At 34.7% G+C, this 17,878-nt stretch overlaps 2 protein-coding genes across 7 annotated transcripts in view; one reads left to right on the top strand and one right to left on the bottom strand.

The window, feature by feature from the left end:
• Window positions 1–15,483, bottom strand: part of LOC111049791 (putative peptidyl-prolyl cis-trans isomerase dodo) — an 85,648-nt gene extending 70,165 nt beyond the window's left edge. For 2 of the 6 annotated variants that reach the window (XM_039430504.1, XM_022335963.2), the window contains exons 1-2: window positions 15,275–15,478; window positions 2,448–2,648 (exon numbers count right to left, since the gene is read on the bottom strand). In XM_039430504.1, coding sequence (XP_039286438.1) covers window positions 2,448–2,648; window positions 15,275–15,329 — 256 coding nt within the window. In that variant the 5' untranslated portion in view covers window positions 15,330–15,478. Of the gene's footprint in view, window positions 1–2,447; window positions 2,649–8,288; window positions 8,374–15,274 lie in introns of all 6 variants that reach the window. The other 4 variants (XR_005571578.1, XR_005571576.1, XM_039430505.1 and 1 more) reach the window with 4 other exon arrangements.
• LOC120348857 (60S ribosomal protein L11) lies at window positions 12,835–13,492 on the top strand. The gene has a single exon (XM_039430507.1). It carries the CDS (start codon window positions 12,860–12,862, stop codon window positions 13,451–13,453), a length of 594 nt encoding a protein of 197 aa, XP_039286441.1. The 5' UTR covers window positions 12,835–12,859; the 3' UTR covers window positions 13,454–13,492.
• Window positions 15,484–17,878: the final 2,395 nt, after the last annotated feature.

The raw sequence follows: 17,878 nt of genomic DNA on the forward strand, positions 1-17,878 counted from the left end.
AATTGTTTGGCGACTAGTTTTTGAGAAACTTATGCTGGATTCATATGAAAAAATATCTGAAAAATTAAATAAAACTAGTCTGGAAGCTGTAGTGTGAGTAGTTTTTGAGAAAAAAGTTGAAATATGCAAAAAATTCAAGTGGAAAAACACAGACTTCAACGTTTGATGCCCAATAACTTTCTTTAATAACCAGTAAACAAATAATTCCTCGCAATAAAAATTGTAGAGAATTTAATTCTGAAAAGAATGAAGTAAGCTGTGTAAATTAAATTAAAATAAAGTTGGATAAAATGTATTCTTATGTAGTACATTACACCACAAAAATTTGCTGTTTTATGAGGAGAGAACTAATAACTCATAGGTTGTAGCTGATTGCAAATAAAACATGGATTTTAATAACAGCTGTTCCAAAACAGCTGATTTATTATGTTTTAAATGAGAAAATATTTAAAAGAAATCATCAGCTGAGAATTATTTTCAGAAATATTTTTGCTCACTGTTGAACAAAAAAAAAACAAACTGTAAGTTAGGGCTACTGTAACCGCGCTGTGTTTTTTGTTTAATCTATTAACCAGTTATTTGTAACATTCCACTTTGCTTTTGTGTTAAGTGTTAACTTTTTAAAAAATCGCAGGTAATCTTAGACATTATTCATACTCCGAATAAGCTGACATGCATTTTTAATGTATGGAATGGACACTACTGTAATAGTACTGAAGCAAGACGTTTGTATCAAGAGAACTTTCCTAAACGAGTATGTCCAGGTTCAAGGTTTTTGCCACTATTCATCAACGTCTGTCTGAAACAGATTCTTTGATATCCAAAGAGCACATTTATGCAGGTAGACCCCGATCTACTATGACTGTTGAGTTAGAAGAACAAGTTCTTAATGAAATTTACGAACATCCAGAGAAGAGCACATGAGAATTGTCAGTGCAGTTTAATGTCAATCAATCTATCATTTGGAGGATACTAAAATAGTATAAATTACTTCCATACCACCTCCAGAAAGTTCATACTCTATTGCCACGAGACTGTATTCCCCGTGCTGGTATTTGCCGATGGTTTTTAGTAAAACTTGTTTACCCAAACTTTTCAATAACCGTTTTATTTACCGACGAGGCACACTTTATAAGAACAGCTATCGTTAACGTCCACAACCAACATATTTGGGCAGCTGAGAATCCTCATGCCATCAATCCTAATCTTCCACAACATCAGTTTTCAGTAAACATTTGGGCAGGAATCGTAGGAGATCATCTACTTCTGTTCGAGCTTCTCCCAGGCTTAATGGCATGATCTACTAGTCTTTTGGTATAAGTTTAATGTCATTTAGATATGCTACTTCCATATAGAAAAAAACTTTTCATAAAAACCGAATATTTTATTTGCAATCAGCTACAACTTATGAGTTATTAGTTCTCTCCTCATAAAACAGCAAGTTTTTGTTGTGTAATGTACTACATAAGAATACATTTTATCCAACTTTTAATTGAATTTAGTTTACACAGCTTACATCATTCTTTTCAGAATTAAATTCTCTACAATTTTTATTGCGAGGAATTATTTGTTTACTGGTCATTAAAGAAAGTTATTGGGCATCAAACGTAGAAGTCTGTGTTTTTCTACTTAGATTTTTTGCATATTTCAACTTTTTTCTCAAAAACTACTCACACTACAGCTTCCAGACTAGTTTTATTCAATTTTACAGATATTTTTTCATATGAATCCAGCATAAGTTTCTCAAAAACTAGTCGCCGAACAATTCAGCATCGGTGTATTTCACCAGAGGGACTGAATTCCGGGCGAAATCTTTCACCCTGTATAGCTCGCTAATGAAGCGTTTATGGATATATGTTTATATGGACTTTTTTCCTTATTTTTACCTCTACTATCACGTATTGAAATATTTCACCATAATTATGAATCACCCTGTATATTACAGTAGTGCATTAGTTCAATTACACATATATTTGAATTCATGAGAGGGGTCGAAAAATATCAATTAGTGCAGGTGTAATGATTGGTATTTGAAAAATGTTAATTCATTCATACAATAAGTACATCATCAGAATGATAGGGAGAGAAAAAATAAGGTAACCTTGTGCTATTCCTCTCCCAAATTTAGAGAAGGTTACACATAATCCAAATTAGGTCAAGTCTTGTAGTTCTTCACTTCGAAAAAATTGCATTCATTCACAAAGTAAATTTTTAAATTTAGATGCTTCAAAACCAAACAGAAGAAATATTTTACATAATTGAGTCAAAAATGCAAAACAGAATTAAAATTTCAACTACCACTATCTCTAAATTTTATGACAAAAGGACTAGAGCTTGAGACTAGATACAACACTACATACATGCGGTGGCGGCCTGTTTTAGAGAAGCAATCGGCGCTGTACAGGGCGCTGACAGTCTAGTGCTATGAAAAATGCACGGTAACTTACATTTGATGAGTTCTAACGCTTCGTCTTTTGTTCGGGTGATTTTGTCCTCTCGCCAGGATGAGGGCCTCCGCGACTGCTCGTGTTTGACGAGGAGGTGGCTACACTGCACTTGGCCCGGACAGCTGGTCTCTGGCTCAGCTGGCTTCTCCGGCCGGTCCCATTGGCTGTCCTTTGTGTACACGTTCAGGTAGTAATGTTGTCCTGCAACAATCACATTGCATTACAAATCTAATCAACAATTCCAGTTCAGGCAGACCATGAGTGTTACAAGGAACAATAGTTTAACAACTCAAACTGGCGGCGTGGTGACGCCACGTCAACAAATACTAGAGTCGCTACGACAAAAAAAAGTCTCCACATCAACATTCTATTATATTATCCACGCACACACCTAGGATTTATGTGGACATCGAACAAACCTATCTGATGATTTTGATAATTACTTTTAGAAAAAAATATATTTAAAGGAAATTATTACAGAGTAGGCCTATTGTATAAAATCCTTGAAAATATTATTTTCAGAAAAAATGTCTGAATAAGTTCAGGCTTTTTCTTCAAAATATTAAGAGGTTCTTTTAACAATTTAAAAAATAAAGGCTACAAAATATTAAATATTCTTTGACGTACGGTACGTTGACTTAGTTAACTCAATTTATGAGACATTCATATAGGTTAGATAAGGGAAAAATTAAATGAGAATACTGGATACAGAGCTAATGAATCTAGTATTAATTGTTCATCTGTTGACGTTATTAATTATATTTTAGACTCTTTTTCTAAGGGTGATGCCTACAAGAGTTCTAGGCTTGTGCGTGGGTAATGAGGCAGATGATAATGGGAGATGAATGGACCTACAGTTTTAGGTGAGTTTCGAACAACCGGGAAGCGATTTTGCAACTCATTAATCATATTGAGGAGTTGGTTCAAGCGGTCACCCTTCCAACGGGAGTAGCAGGCGCATGATTCTTAACTTACTACCAATAAGTTCAACAAAGTTGTATGGCTGTCTCTGCAATAAAAACTAAGCTGTATATGGGACCAGTTACAAAAACTCTAGGTAAACGCTACATAAAATTCAACAGGAGAATTTTAGCTTTTATTGAGTTCATAAATTTGATTGACTTATTATTTAATTGTGAAAAATCGAGTTTCAATTCTATAAATGATTCTATCCCTAAATTAATGTTCTTTCACGTCTACCTCATCCTCTAGGTCACTGAAAATTGTAGCAAAGATCGATTCTACAAAATTGTTTTATTAGTCAGATTATCAAACTTCATGTCATTTTTTCTGGATACCCTGACAATAGTATTTTACCATCAACATATTGATGTCTCAACTCCCAATTTGAACTGTTGTTCAATAATATAATTTTACAATTCAACAGTATTGACATGTTCTTTAAAATCTGGATGTGTTTCATGGCACTGGGTCCCATCGTCAGCCTTAAATGAGTGTCAAGATACTAAAAATACTTTGCCTAATTAAAGCCTTGCATACACCGATGAGTGCGGGACAATTTTAAAAATTTTATTACGGCTTAATGCTTCTTAAAGCACTTCCAATATGCTGAAGAAGGTACCCTGTGCCTTGTTACGGAGCAAGAACTCAGGTAAAAATGAAAATTGATAGGAAACTAAATGAAATTATTCTACGTTCTATTTCCTTATTAAATACAATCTTCTCTCCATTCTCTCAAAGTCGAAATTAACAATTTTTTGTTGAGGGTTTGATGAAGCAATTTGAAGTATTATATCGTCATAGATAGCCAAAATCTTCCTGATGATTTTCTAATTAGCAAATTTTTGTCAAAAGCATAAATAATGATTGCAATAAGTTTGCTCCTGAATGCAGTGGACCCATATTGATTGAGCCTATCTGAAAAGACATGCTCTCATGAGTATTTATTGAAATAAGAAATATTGACATTGCGATAAGACATAGGTAGGATAAAAATGAGCCAGACACCAATAGAGCGGAGACATTCTCCCCGTTATTTTAATATTAAATGTTCACTAATGAAGTTTACGACATCCTATAATTCTGAGAGAAGTGATATTGAAAAGAAAAACATATTTTCGCAATGTTTTCAGTTTCATCAAAAAATTAAATTTCCAATTAATCCTTCAACCCTGAAACTTCTTCAGTACTACCGGAATATCGGGGATGATATTCTACAATTGGGCCTATGTTGTTAAATCAGAAATTTGAGAAAGTCGTATTTTTACACAAATTGGCAATGCTGTAATTTCCTCGGATGAAGGGTAAGTCTCAACTATTTTATACAAACTATGATATCTGAATTCAAGTTTGAAATTAAAATTATTTACATTAAAATATGAAAATAAGATGAAGAAATTAATTTTTAGTTATAACTCAAGGATAATAACGCTGAGCACTACGTAAATCATATGTAAACCTATGATATCAAAAATTATCTAAAGGTGTGCCTCAAGGGTCAATTCTTGGGCCATTGTTTTCCCACATTTATATGAATGTCTTTCCAAAAAATCTTAAGAAACACCAAAAATCTTTAGGGTCCACGAGATATCATGAGCCTCTATCCCTCAAACGATGGAAGAGTTGCTGGCGCGGAAGGGATGTGGGGGTGAGAATGTCTCTCTCACACATCATTACCTCTTACTCTCCACTGTAGAGAATGTTCGAAGTAAGGGTACAGACTGCCGAGAACAAACTGACTAAACTTTTACCCCCACACTGATAAAATTATAGTTTAGTCTTATGTGGTGGAAGTCGAAGGTTCATGTTATATCTCACGGTCTCTACTTGAGTTAAAATTTACTTGATACTTGAGGTCGTAGCCAAGGACTAGAGTTTCCAGATACGGTAGGCAACTTTACTGACAGCGTCTACTTTTGCTGACGACACTACTATAATAATCCCCACAGATGAAGAATCAGACAATGACATAAGCTCAACATTTGCGGCAGCCTCAAGCATTATGTAAGTGGTTTGAATAGTCTTAAGCCGGGTCCAGACGCTCAAGTTTACCATCAGTCTTTTGCTCAAGCAATAGACGGATCGTTTGGTTCATTGCGTCCACACGCATCCGCCTTATGTGGTCCGTTTTCCTATTTACCGCAGCTCTACTGCGTTCATATTTCACAATTTTCATCAATTCTTTTCGATAGATTATACAAGCATAGAGTTTATTTTTGTTAGCAGTAGCAGTGGGGTCAATCTATGCTCCTTCACATTTATTCACTAGTATATTATCGTAGGCGTTTCTCTTTTTATCTCTATCACTATACGGTACTCTTTCGATTTTATTTTCCAAAGACATGGATGTGCTTTGTAGAGTTCAATGAATTCAATAATGAATTCGCGTGGGTATATGCGTAAATCTGATATCTATATAATAAGAGAGAGTAGGGTTGTGTTTGTTCGTTTGTTCGCATCAAAACATGTCAACTTGTGAATTGCATACCGGAAAAACGGAAATGATTTAGATCTCCAAATTTTCACATAGATTCTAAAAATATCAATCTCGTGTACCCCAAGTCCAAATTTAAATTCTCCATCTAGATTTTTCATAATTAATGTTCAAATTATGGGACATACGATTCCATACGGCGATTTCACATTCAAATCATATGATATGATAACATTAAAAAAAAGAACAGCTGTTCTTTTATTGCTTTCTACCTGATTCAACTCAACCTCAATAATATTGTTTTGATAATAAATTGTATTGATAAATATTTTTAATAATAATATTGTTATTATTATTAAGATTATAATAGTATTGTTTTGATAATTATATTTTTATTCTCACAAACTCTGTATAATAATATGGTGAATGTGAAACTGCTGCATCAAAGAAATAATCTCAAAAACATCTGTTTAGAAAAAACATAGTTTTGAAACTACGTTTTCTGATGCAATGTATAGGCCTACATGTGGCATGGATAATTTTTCAGCTAGAACAGTTTTTTGAGACAAAGTGCTAAATAAACGTATACAGTTTTATCAATGCTGTATCGGCAATATGAATACGCTTGCAGTTAATATGGCTTTGAATAAAGGTGCTGATATTCTTACATAAATAAATTATTCTCTTCAATTTTTATTTAATTCACAGTCCCAAAATTATTCGAGCCCTGATAGAATGATTGACTCACTGTACAGTCAGTCGAAGATTTTAATATTGAAATGAGGGGTATTTTGGCAAGCTGAAAAAAAAGGTTTTATGCACCTTTTCGATATTTCTCCAAGTGAAAAATGAGTTTTGTGGACTGTCAAAACTCCCCCTGAAAGGGAAACTATTCAACTTCCTATCTTTTAAAATAACAATGATTTCTGCGTTGAATAACATGTTTCTTGCCAACAACAATCGAACTCTTTGTGAATTTAGATATGACCTACACTGTAGATTTATATAATTCTATCAATTAAATAAATGGAAATTGAAGTATTTATTTCAGTCAGTTTATGGTTAGTTGATTAAATGTAGAGCGAACTGCACGGCGAATTATAATGGAGGACTCTGATTGGCTGAAAAGTTCAGCGTTTGGAGTATGGTACGGCGAACAGTTAAAACAGAAGCGAGCGGCACGGTGAACGGTTCGGAGTATGGTACGGCGAATGTTTAGAGCTGCGTACACATATTCGCGCTTCCGACCCGCACCGAGCACGCTCCTCCCTCGTACCACCATCGAACCACAGTCGCTCCTCCCACGCACCCATCATGAACGTTACGGAAGATGTTAGATCTTCTCGCGTTCCCCGGTCGAACCACTCTTGGACCCCGGTCGATCATCAATCGCACTGCTGGAGTGACGTTCGGTTGCGGAGCAGAGCGAAAGTCTGTACGCACCTTAACAGCTAATTTTTAACTTTATGAAACATATGCTCATGTTCGCTGAAAGGTGCGATGTTCGGCGGAATGCACGGTTTGCTGCGCGGTTTGCTGCGCGGTTTGAGGTTCGGTTCAGCTTGTGTAGTTGCACCTTTATACAACTAATACAAGACATTTATACTGATCACAGATCAAAGCAACACAATAATCTATACTATAATAAAGGAAAGAACTGGCTTATACGCGTACGGAATAGGAAAATAATTATGTGTGACACATAATCACGTCTTAACTACTGGACTGATTAACTTGACATTTTGCATATAGGTTCCTTATTAACCGAGGATGGTTATAGGCCTATTTTCGATTCTTCAAGATTTGATCACATCAAGTTTTCAGTTTGTCAAGTTTTCAATTTGACATGCTTCCAGTTGTTGTATGGAAGCAGCTGAACATTTTTTCAAAAAGGAAAATTAAAGATAGGTATGATTGGGAATCCTATTCGAATAATAAAAACAGGTTTTCCGTCACACCCAAATTTCGTCCACCATTTTTGAACCGCCATTTTAAATCGAACTTCATTTTTTTTTAAATTGGAAGGTGGTCATATGATACATGATTTCGATACAGGATTTCATGAGAAAATATGGTGAAAACCGCACATCGATATCTCAAACCTTCCAAAAGTTATTCTAATTCAAAGATAATGATAATCCATCCATCTATCATCTTCTATACTGTAATGAAGGAAAGAACTGGCTTATACACGTATAACGGATAGGAAAATTATGTTTGACGCATCATCACGTCTGAATATAAATTCTTAATGAACCGAGGATTCTTATAGGCATATTTTCAATTCTTCTAGATTTCATTAGGTCAGGTTTTCAGTTTGAGTTTTAAAATAGACCCTTGCGAAGCACGGGTTACCTGCTAGTAATAAGAATAACTATATAAACCAACTAACTGATAAATAAAATGAAATAACTAATAATAAGACTGATATATAAATACTGATTCACCACAGACAATTGTTTATGATAATAGCCCGGACACTTGACAGCTCAGTATACACTCACTCATCGAGAAGTTAATGAATACTGCAATCTGCAATAGAAACCAAGTGAAGCATTATTACCAAGAACTGCAATAGAAAACTACTGTATGTCCTGCGCATGTCATATAATTAAACATTGGCAACAAGCCAAGGGTATTGAGTGAAATGTTTTTCATAATTTCATGGTTGGTATGCCTGTCATGGCCTTGTCAATGATGTTTGACTTCTGTCAATGACCGATGGAAATTGGGCTTGATATGGTTCATTGAGTCTGAATTGTATACGGTTGACATATATCCGGTAGATGAGTAATAATTTATATCGTATTTTTTCGCTGATTCAACTGGCTAATGCTATATTTAACAACATAATGACAAAAATATTACTGTTAATCGCTAAATGGCTTTGTTTACATGTCATATCTCGAGACACAGTGATTGTAAATGGATTGAAATTTGTAGATAGCATTCTTATAAACAATATAGTACATCTTATTATAAATCATGATAGTAAATCATAATATCAACATCAAATTCTGAGAGTATCATGAGAATAAAAAAAGGGTTATGGCGTTATATACAATCGATAAAATACTTGCTTATTTTCAAGTACTCGCGAGGCATTTTATTAATTTGAGGGCGCTGAATCCGAATCTGGAATCACAATTCCTCTATCTCCATTTTTACGCGATTTAGATTTTGGTGGATAGGCAAAAGACGGACGGTTTGATGGAAAAAGATTCCCGGCCTATACATTTTAGGTTTGACGACTTGAGCTTGAACACCCATCCGTTTTACCGTCCAGACGCAACGACTTACATGCTCCGACTTTTGCTTGAGCAAAAGACTGAAGCTAAACTTGAGCGTCTGAACCGGGCTTAACAATCAACAAAAACAAAGTAAATATAAGCGAATGACGCCATCGATCTCACAAGAGTGTGGGTCAAGGATGAAGATTTCACATGAAAGGACAAATCACTGATGTTGACGGCATAACTGATGAACCAATGAATGCAATTCACTGCACACAATTTCTTGGTATAATGATGGACAAAAACCTGGCCACATTGGCCCGGTTGCATAAAAGTCAGTTGAATTTTTATTACGATTAGACACCAAATGAACAAATCAGAGAGGGCTTTTTGAAAAAAGCATTCTCTGGTTCTCGTGGCTTTTAATCACGGTTAAAATTAAACAGGCGTTTGAGCAACTGAGCCATGACTTTTTGTACAAGAAACTAGTTTCTGCTACATAACATGTTAGTTAAAGAATAAGAAGTACAGCATCTGTTTCTGTTCATACACTATTCGCCACACAGCTGTGATACGGCATTGTCTCTTGGGAAGCATCAGGGCAGGTCTGCAAGGACAGAGTTCTATTAATCCGAGAAAAAAACCTTGAAACCCATCTTGAGAGAATCGCTAGCACACTGTTCATTGAATACAAGTTGCTTACAGTAATCTCAATTTTCCTACTTAAAACTGTAGTCCTTGCAATTAATTCCGACCCAAATTTGAAAAATAGTCAACATGGATACAATAAAAAAATAAAGGTAAACATTGAACGTCTGCAGAAAAAGGCTCAACAAATAGAAGCGCCAATATAACCAATAATTTATGCAGGCTCATAGTTCATCAAAATTGTGCCAGATACCCAAGTAGCCTAAACAATTGAATTAACTCACAATCAACTGAAAATCTCATTGCAAGACCATAGGTAATTTATTGAGAACCACAAATACCACCACCTCAGATGATAGCCGTGCAACATACACCCCCTGCCAACCTGTCTATTTCATCACTGACCACCCTGATCAATAGAACTAAAATGGTATAGAACTAAAATGGTTTGAATCATATCTCATAGGTAGAAACCAGTGTGTTGAGCTTACCAAGGTGGATGGGAATGAAATAGTAAAAATTAAATCTCAAAAACTGGAGGTCCAGGCTGGAGTACCTCAAGGCTCAATTCTGGATCCCTTACTGTTTCTGTTGTATGTGAACCAATTACCAAAAGAGTTAAAAGATCACAGAGCTCTGTTGTTTGCTGATGACACATCGCTTATCTTTAACAATTATTTATTAGATAGTCTAGAAATAAATGCTTTTACTGGAGTACAGTCAATTGTCCAATTCTTGAAGCAAAGGCAATTAACAATAAATAGTAAGAAATGTCAATTCCTACAATTCAAAAGTAAATATAATTCAGTAGAGGATAGAGAAATAAATGTGTTTGTAGAGGAAAATGAATTAGACCAAGAAGAGAAAGTAGCATTCTTGGGAATTTTATTGGACAGGAAATTAACATGGCATCCTTACATTGAGAGGATATGTAATAAGATATCATCTGGGGTATTTGTCCTGCGGCAGCTTGCTAGGCTGAATGATAAAAAACTACTGTTAACTGCTTACCATGGACTTATACTATCTCATATTAGGTATGCTATTTTAGTATGGGGTAATTCATCTCAACAAAATATGGACAGAGTGTTTAAGATTCAAAAGAAGGCACTCAGATGTATAGAGAAAGTGAATAGGTTAGACTCTTGTAGGCCTTTATTTAAAAAGCTTGGTCTATTAACTGTGCCATCTTTGTATGTATATGAAGTTGTAATGCATGTGAAAACGAGTGGTGTGATCCAGAATTCAGATGTTCATGAGTATAATACGCGAAACAGAGCAGATTATCATATAATGGGTCACAATAGTAGGTTATTTGAACAAAAACCAGATTATATTGGTAGGAAATTTTATAACAAGCTACCTCAAATCTTGAAAAGTAATGATGATTTGAAGATTTTCAAAAAACAAATTAAAAAATATTTAGTTGATAGAGCTTTTTATAGTGTACAAGAATTCCTTTCAAACCTAAACTAGGTTGAACTACTTAGTGTTAGAATTATTATGTAATAACATGACTTGTCTTATACTCCATGACTGGAGTCTTTAGGACGTAATCTTAAAAAAAAAAAGAAAACATTGACAATTTCCCCATCTTTGAACCGTGTTGAAGACATTGCATAATAGAAAGTAAACTAGCAGTTCAGCATACAAATACCTTGATCCACAAGATGTTAAAAATAAAAGAAAATTATTATTTGTAATATGCTATTGGTAAATTTTAAACCTATCTCCATTATTAATAAATTATTGAATAATAATGACGAGGATAATACTGTGGTAGGGTATAGATATTCAACTGTCACACGAAAATCTTCAAGATAAATTATAAATCCATCAAGCTCAAATATTTTTTCTCTTAATAAGGGCGAATTACTAATACTGGATTTTCATGAAATTTGACAGTAATGTTCCTTTTTTAATTGCGCGTCGACGTATATACAGGTTTTTGGAAATGTTGCATTTCAAGGATAATATAAAAGGAAAAAGGAGCCTCCTTCATACGCCAATATTAGAGTAAAAATCTGGTGTGGCGCACTCACACAACTTTCCTTGCCGTTATGAAAATTGATCACCTGACGCTAGTGTTCCCGCGCATCTCAAGTCTACTATTCAAAGATTTGAACCATGCTGGTGACAGGGCGATAACGCTGGAGACACACGAGGTCTGCTATCTCTTCATAGTGAATGATTTTATAGAATCAACAGTTGCCAACAGTTTACAATTGAAATAATAACATTTTCTCGAATTTCGAGCTTATTTTCAATTTTATGTGACAATGTTACTGAACATTAATTGAAGATATTTTCATGCTCAATCTTTTCCACTAGGAATTTTTTGTTTAAAATTGTATCTAAAGCCTGATAATTGAGAATCTAAAATCAAACTTTGCATAGATGGGGCGGAGCTCCTGAAATTTTTACAGATATGGGACTTGTGGCAGTTGATAGAGCTTATCAATGACTTTTCAAAGTATGAATATAATCAAAATCGTTGGAGCTGTTTTCGAGAAAATCGCGAAAAACCCTGTTATTGACAACATTTTCGCCATTTCAGCCGCCATCTTGAATTGCATTTGATCGAAATTGTTCGTGTCGGATCCTTATATTGTAAGGACCTTAAGTTCCAAATTTCAAGTCATTCCGTTGATTGGGAGATGAGATATCGTGTACACAGACGCACATACACTCATACATACATACAGACCAATACCCAAAAACCACATTTTTAGTCTCAGGGGACCTTGAAACGTATAGAAATTTAGAAATTGGGGTACCTTAATTTTTTTCGGAAAGCAATACTTTCCTTACCTATGGTAATAGGGCAAGGAAAGTAAAAATCAGACTATAGAATTATTATTCATCATAAATCAGCTGACAAGTGATTACACAGATGTGTGGAGAAGCCAGTCTATTGCTGTATTTCCGTAAGGTCTATAGTTTCAATAGGGCCCGTTTCACAAAGGTACAAGTAGGTTACAAGTCTTGTTGCCAAACATGGTTTTGGAGAACAGCTGATTACTAGCGTTTCACAAAAGCAGAATTATTGTAAACTTGTAGTTACAATGAAATTCTACAAGTTTACAAGTGATTTGCTTGTTACGAACAAGTGTAATCGTTCGGTGTAATAGTCAAACATGGTTGAAAAGAAGAAAGCTGATCCCGCCAAAAAGGGGAAGAAGACAGCTCCTAAGAAGGAGCCCAAGGATAAAACTAAGAATGTTATGCGGGATGTGAGAATTCGTAAACTGTGTCTGAACATCTGTGTTGGTGAATCTGGTGATAGGCTTACCAGGGCCGCCAAGGTGCTGGAACAGCTTACTGGTCAGCAGCCCGTGTTCTCGAAAGCTCGCTACACTGTGCGTTCTTTCGGAATCAGGCGTAACGAAAAGATCGCTGTACACTGCACTGTCAGGGGTGCCAAGGCTGAGGAAATCCTCGAACGAGGCCTCAAGGTCAGAGAATACGAGTTGAGAAGAGACAACTTCTCGTGCACCGGTAACTTTGGATTCGGTATCCAAGAACACATTGACTTGGGAATCAAGTACGATCCCAGCATCGGTATCTACGGTCTTGACTTCTACGTTGTTCTCGGTCGTCCCGGTTTCAATGTTGCCCACAGGCGCAGGAAGACAGGGCAGGTTGGATTCCAGCACAGGTTAACCAAGGAAGACGCTATGAAATGGTTTCAACAGAAGTACGACGGAATAATTCTTCCTGGAAAGAAGTAACTGTCTTTTTGTTGTAATTAAAAGCCTGTTTCTATAAAAGTGTTTCACAAAGATTTTTATTGTAGCCAACAATTTTTGTTGGAATTACTTGTTCGTAACTAAGAAATTTTTACCGAAGTGGAAAGCTATGTAAAATGTAAAGGATTTTTAAGTGATCATTAAAATGATTTTAACCCTTAAGGGACACACTGGGGTGTTCCACACCCCAGGGATTTTTTTCTGTTTTGCAGTTGACTATATCAAACAGATGGGAATTTATGCCCAGTCTAATTTAGGTTTGTAGTATTGTCAACTACTCTCCACCACTTCCAGTCAGTAATAGCATTCTACAAGGTCACCAGCTCATCTTGTTCTTTGTTTGGGGTGTCTAACACCCCAGAGTGTATTCTACGTAGGACTTTTATCAAACACTTTTATTACAAAGATTCACTTGTATTGTCACTATACGAATGTGGTATGGGATGATGGATCAGATTGGAATAAATGCTATGATTCTCTACAACTTGATATTCAAAACAATAAAATGAAGAGACATGAGTTTTTGATGAAGTTGTAATTGGCAATGATCAAGCCATTCGTTCAAACCGGAATAGGAGCTCCAACACTTAGGCGGAACATACGTACTTCTGAAATTAGTATAAATAGGCCTATTGATAAGCAGTGCTTTACTTTTGATTTCTGTATGAACTTGGAACAAAAATGATCAAGAAAAGATGAAGTATGGTCTAAGTACTTGTTTTTTTTTATATTTTTTCAAAGAAAAATGCAAAATTAAATTGGGGTGTTCAACACCTGTCTACTGTGTTAGCATAAAGTAAGTGTGTCACTGTAGGGTTAAATAATCAACAAATATTTCTAATAATCAAAAATGCCCTATATTCATCTATAATTCATCATTTTGAAAATATATGCATTAGGAAATTGAATTTAATGTATTTCCAAATTGTCATTAATGTGTCACCTCATAGGTTATGTGTACTATAGATAGTATAATATACAGTGTATATATAGTATACAATGATATATAGTACATATACTATATATATATATATAAAAAAATATATATATACAGTACGTTTACGGTGTAGGTTACAAATTCGGCAATCAATGGAGTAGACTGTACAAAAACATTCTATTGCTTTCAAATATTTTCAAATTAATTATTAAAAAGTACAAGTAACCTTTTTAAAGGATGAAAAAATGAAATTATCATGAGAATAGGTTATGTTTACTATTGAAGTACTTGTAGATCATAATTTTTTGTGAAACGTGAGTACTTGGAGACTTGTAACTACAAGTACTTGTGCGTAACCATGGTTGGTAACAATACTTGTACCTTGGTGAAATAGGCCCCAGGTCCTTGTGAATGAGAATACTGCGTGAGATCTACCGTTCACAGAGCTCCTAGTATAGTAGACCTAACACCAAATAAAGTAACACCTAATACTGTCTACAGTAGGCCTAACAAAAATAGTTATTGAGTTACAAACCATGAATTGCATTATTTAGTATTGGCAGAGGAAGTAAGAATAAGGAAGAAGCTAAAGCTTCATTCACGTCACGGCTTATAATAATAAAATTTGAATTTGCAATTTCGTTGTAAGACCGACCGGCATTGAAAATCACTGCAGCAGAGGTAGACTAGATGAATCAAACAAAATTATAGGCCTAATATTAAAACTTGAATAAAAATATAGAAATTCAAAATAAAAATTTAAACAGTATTGACGATTAAACATAGAAAAAATAATTAAAGCTGATTGGAATTTAAGGCTATTAGTTCTAAGATAACTTGACATAAGATTTGAAAGAAACACAGACCAGTAGACCTGCTCAATCGTTTTTCCCACCCTGCTGGTAATTGCTCATCTGCCATATTCAATATCTTATACAGATTCTCAATAAATAACTAAATTTGCATGTCAGACAACACTTTTCAATTAAATTCAAAAAGCCTCCGTTCCGTTTTGGTGTTCGTCTACAACATACAAGAGAAGATGGCAGGTAGGGACGTAGATAGGCTTGGTTATGATAGGAAGTATGATGGAAGGGGAAACTAAACCTGAGCCTTCTAGATCTTTAAATAAAATAGTATTATTCTATGTTTGATAATTTAAAATTATGATATGAATATGCGCTGAGTTTGACGCTCAACATTTTAATTTTTTATTTACGAGAAAAATCCAGGAATAATGTACGAGACAACTTTTTAGTAAACTCTCAACGCATTAGAACGGGAATGGAATTGCTTGAAATCAGAGTAAGTAATAATAAGTTCTTCGAAAATGATACTCTGTAGTGAGGATCAAGTTATAATAAAATAATATCGGGGACCGATAAAAAGCATAAAAAAAGATAGAAAAAGCATAAAAAAATTATTACGAAAGAAGAAATTATAATAACATTCATACAGAAATGTTCTATATGATCACAGTAAATTGAGATTAATTCCCAGAGGAATGCAAAAATTTCCCTCGCAAAGGTCCAGTTGCACAAAAGCCAGTCAACTTTTAATTCTGATTAAATTCACGTGAACCAAATCAGAGAAGACCATGTCAAAAATATGGATCTACTGGAATTAATCAGGATTGAAAATAACCCGGCTTTTTTGCAACCGGCACTAAGCACCTGATTTAATGATTACAAAAGTTTGACAGCTGAGTCATAATTTTGACACAGTCCGACACACATGAACACTTACTTCCATCACCAACAGACGACAAAATAATTACTATCAGCTGTTTTCCCAAGGATGAATAATAATTATCCTTTTAATGACCTTCAGCGAGTTTTCCCAGGGATGAGACCTAGTGCAATCGAATCTTCATATTATAAACCTACTATGTTCTGAATTCCGTGAGAATTGTTAGAGCCATTTTCGAGATCCGGTGAAATACATACATATAAACAATAAAAGGGTACTATAATTCTATTTTATTTTTTTATATGAACAGAAGTTGCTTGTTTAATATAGTGAGGCTCACGTTATAATGACAGTATTTGATCAACTTTGGTTCTGCTATCCTTGTCTATCATTTGACAAAGCCGGTGGTACTATCCTTTTCTAGGTCCACAACGGTGCCAATTATGTTTTTGACAGTGTAGAAATATGATTAATTAATGCAGAGAATTGGCATCGCTATTCTTCTATCTTTATCCACTGTCATTATAACGTAGACCTCACTATAGTATAGGATACTATGGTGGGGACTATGTTATAATGGCAATGGAGAAAGATAGGAGGTCAACATTGCCGATCCCCCTGTCTCGTCAATGCTTTCTATAGACGGTAGCTGATACAGGTTATTGATGTAATATTGACTGTTCATTCTCATATAAAATATTCAATTATATTTTATAATGCAATAAATTATATTATTTAATAATTTCATGAATTTTTATGATTAAGATGAAATATTTTGCAAATCAATTCTAAATTCTACATTGTTAAAAGACGATCTGGCAACAGAGAAAAGTGAGAAAAAGATAGCCCTATCCACTTTGTTGAATACAAAGGATAGTAATACCATTGCTAATCAAACACTCCCATTATAATGTGGACCTCACTATATAATTTTTTATAGCTGTATTTTTTATAGCCCTATCTGCTTTGTTGAATACTGTAAAATCTGACAAAGCATTTATTGTAACGGTTACACTTGTTACTCGTTGCGCTACTACGTAGACATCATGTCGTCATTTTGTCCGTCTGCGCTGTCCGGTGACGTCACAGTCACGGTTCTATGGCACTGCTGTAATCAAGTTGGTTTTCTATATTATTCGTTGTGTTATTTGTCGTTTCAATTTTAATATTTGTACTATTCGATTTTTTTGGAATTTATTTTGTCTTTAGGCATCTTACTTTCTAGATATTTGCTACTTTTTCACCAAACGTTTGTAAACATTTCACTTACGTTTCAAACACATCCGGCATGTCCCTTTTTTCAACCGAGCATTAGCTGTTTCCTTGTCTTTCAATGGAGTCCAGTCGGTGTGTGCACATCTCGCGCCTGGTCTAAACTTTTCATCCAAATTCATCTGATCTACGGAACGTTTTTAAAAGTGAATTATTCTTTCAAATTAATTCGTTTATTCTATTCTTCAATTGTGATTCAATTATTCATCAATTTCTTCACTTATTTACTCTGATAAACTTTGTCAAAATTGCAACCTCGTGTGGGTGTTTATCACTATTTATCTGATCTACGGAACGTTTTTAAAGTGTGAATTACTCCTTCAAATTAATTCGTTTATTCTATTCTTCAATTGTGATTCAACTATTCATCAATTTCTTCGCATATTTACGCTGATAAACTTTGTCAAGTTCACAACCTCGTGTGGGCGTCAATTGCCATTCTTCTAACAATTGGCTTCACCTCGTGTAACTCAAACTTTCAAGTTCATCGTCTCTACCGTTTGGAAATC

This window comes from Nilaparvata lugens, chromosome 6, assembly GCF_014356525.2.
Source record: "Nilaparvata lugens isolate BPH chromosome 6, ASM1435652v1, whole genome shotgun sequence".
Taxonomy (NCBI): Eukaryota; Metazoa; Arthropoda; class Insecta; order Hemiptera; family Delphacidae; genus Nilaparvata; species Nilaparvata lugens.

What these genes read in the sequence shown, in the direction of transcription:
- LOC120348857 (XM_039430507.1), top strand. Translation starts at nt 12,860, where the DNA reads ATGGTTGAAAAGAAGAAAGCTGATCCCGCCAAAAAGGGGAAGAAGACA.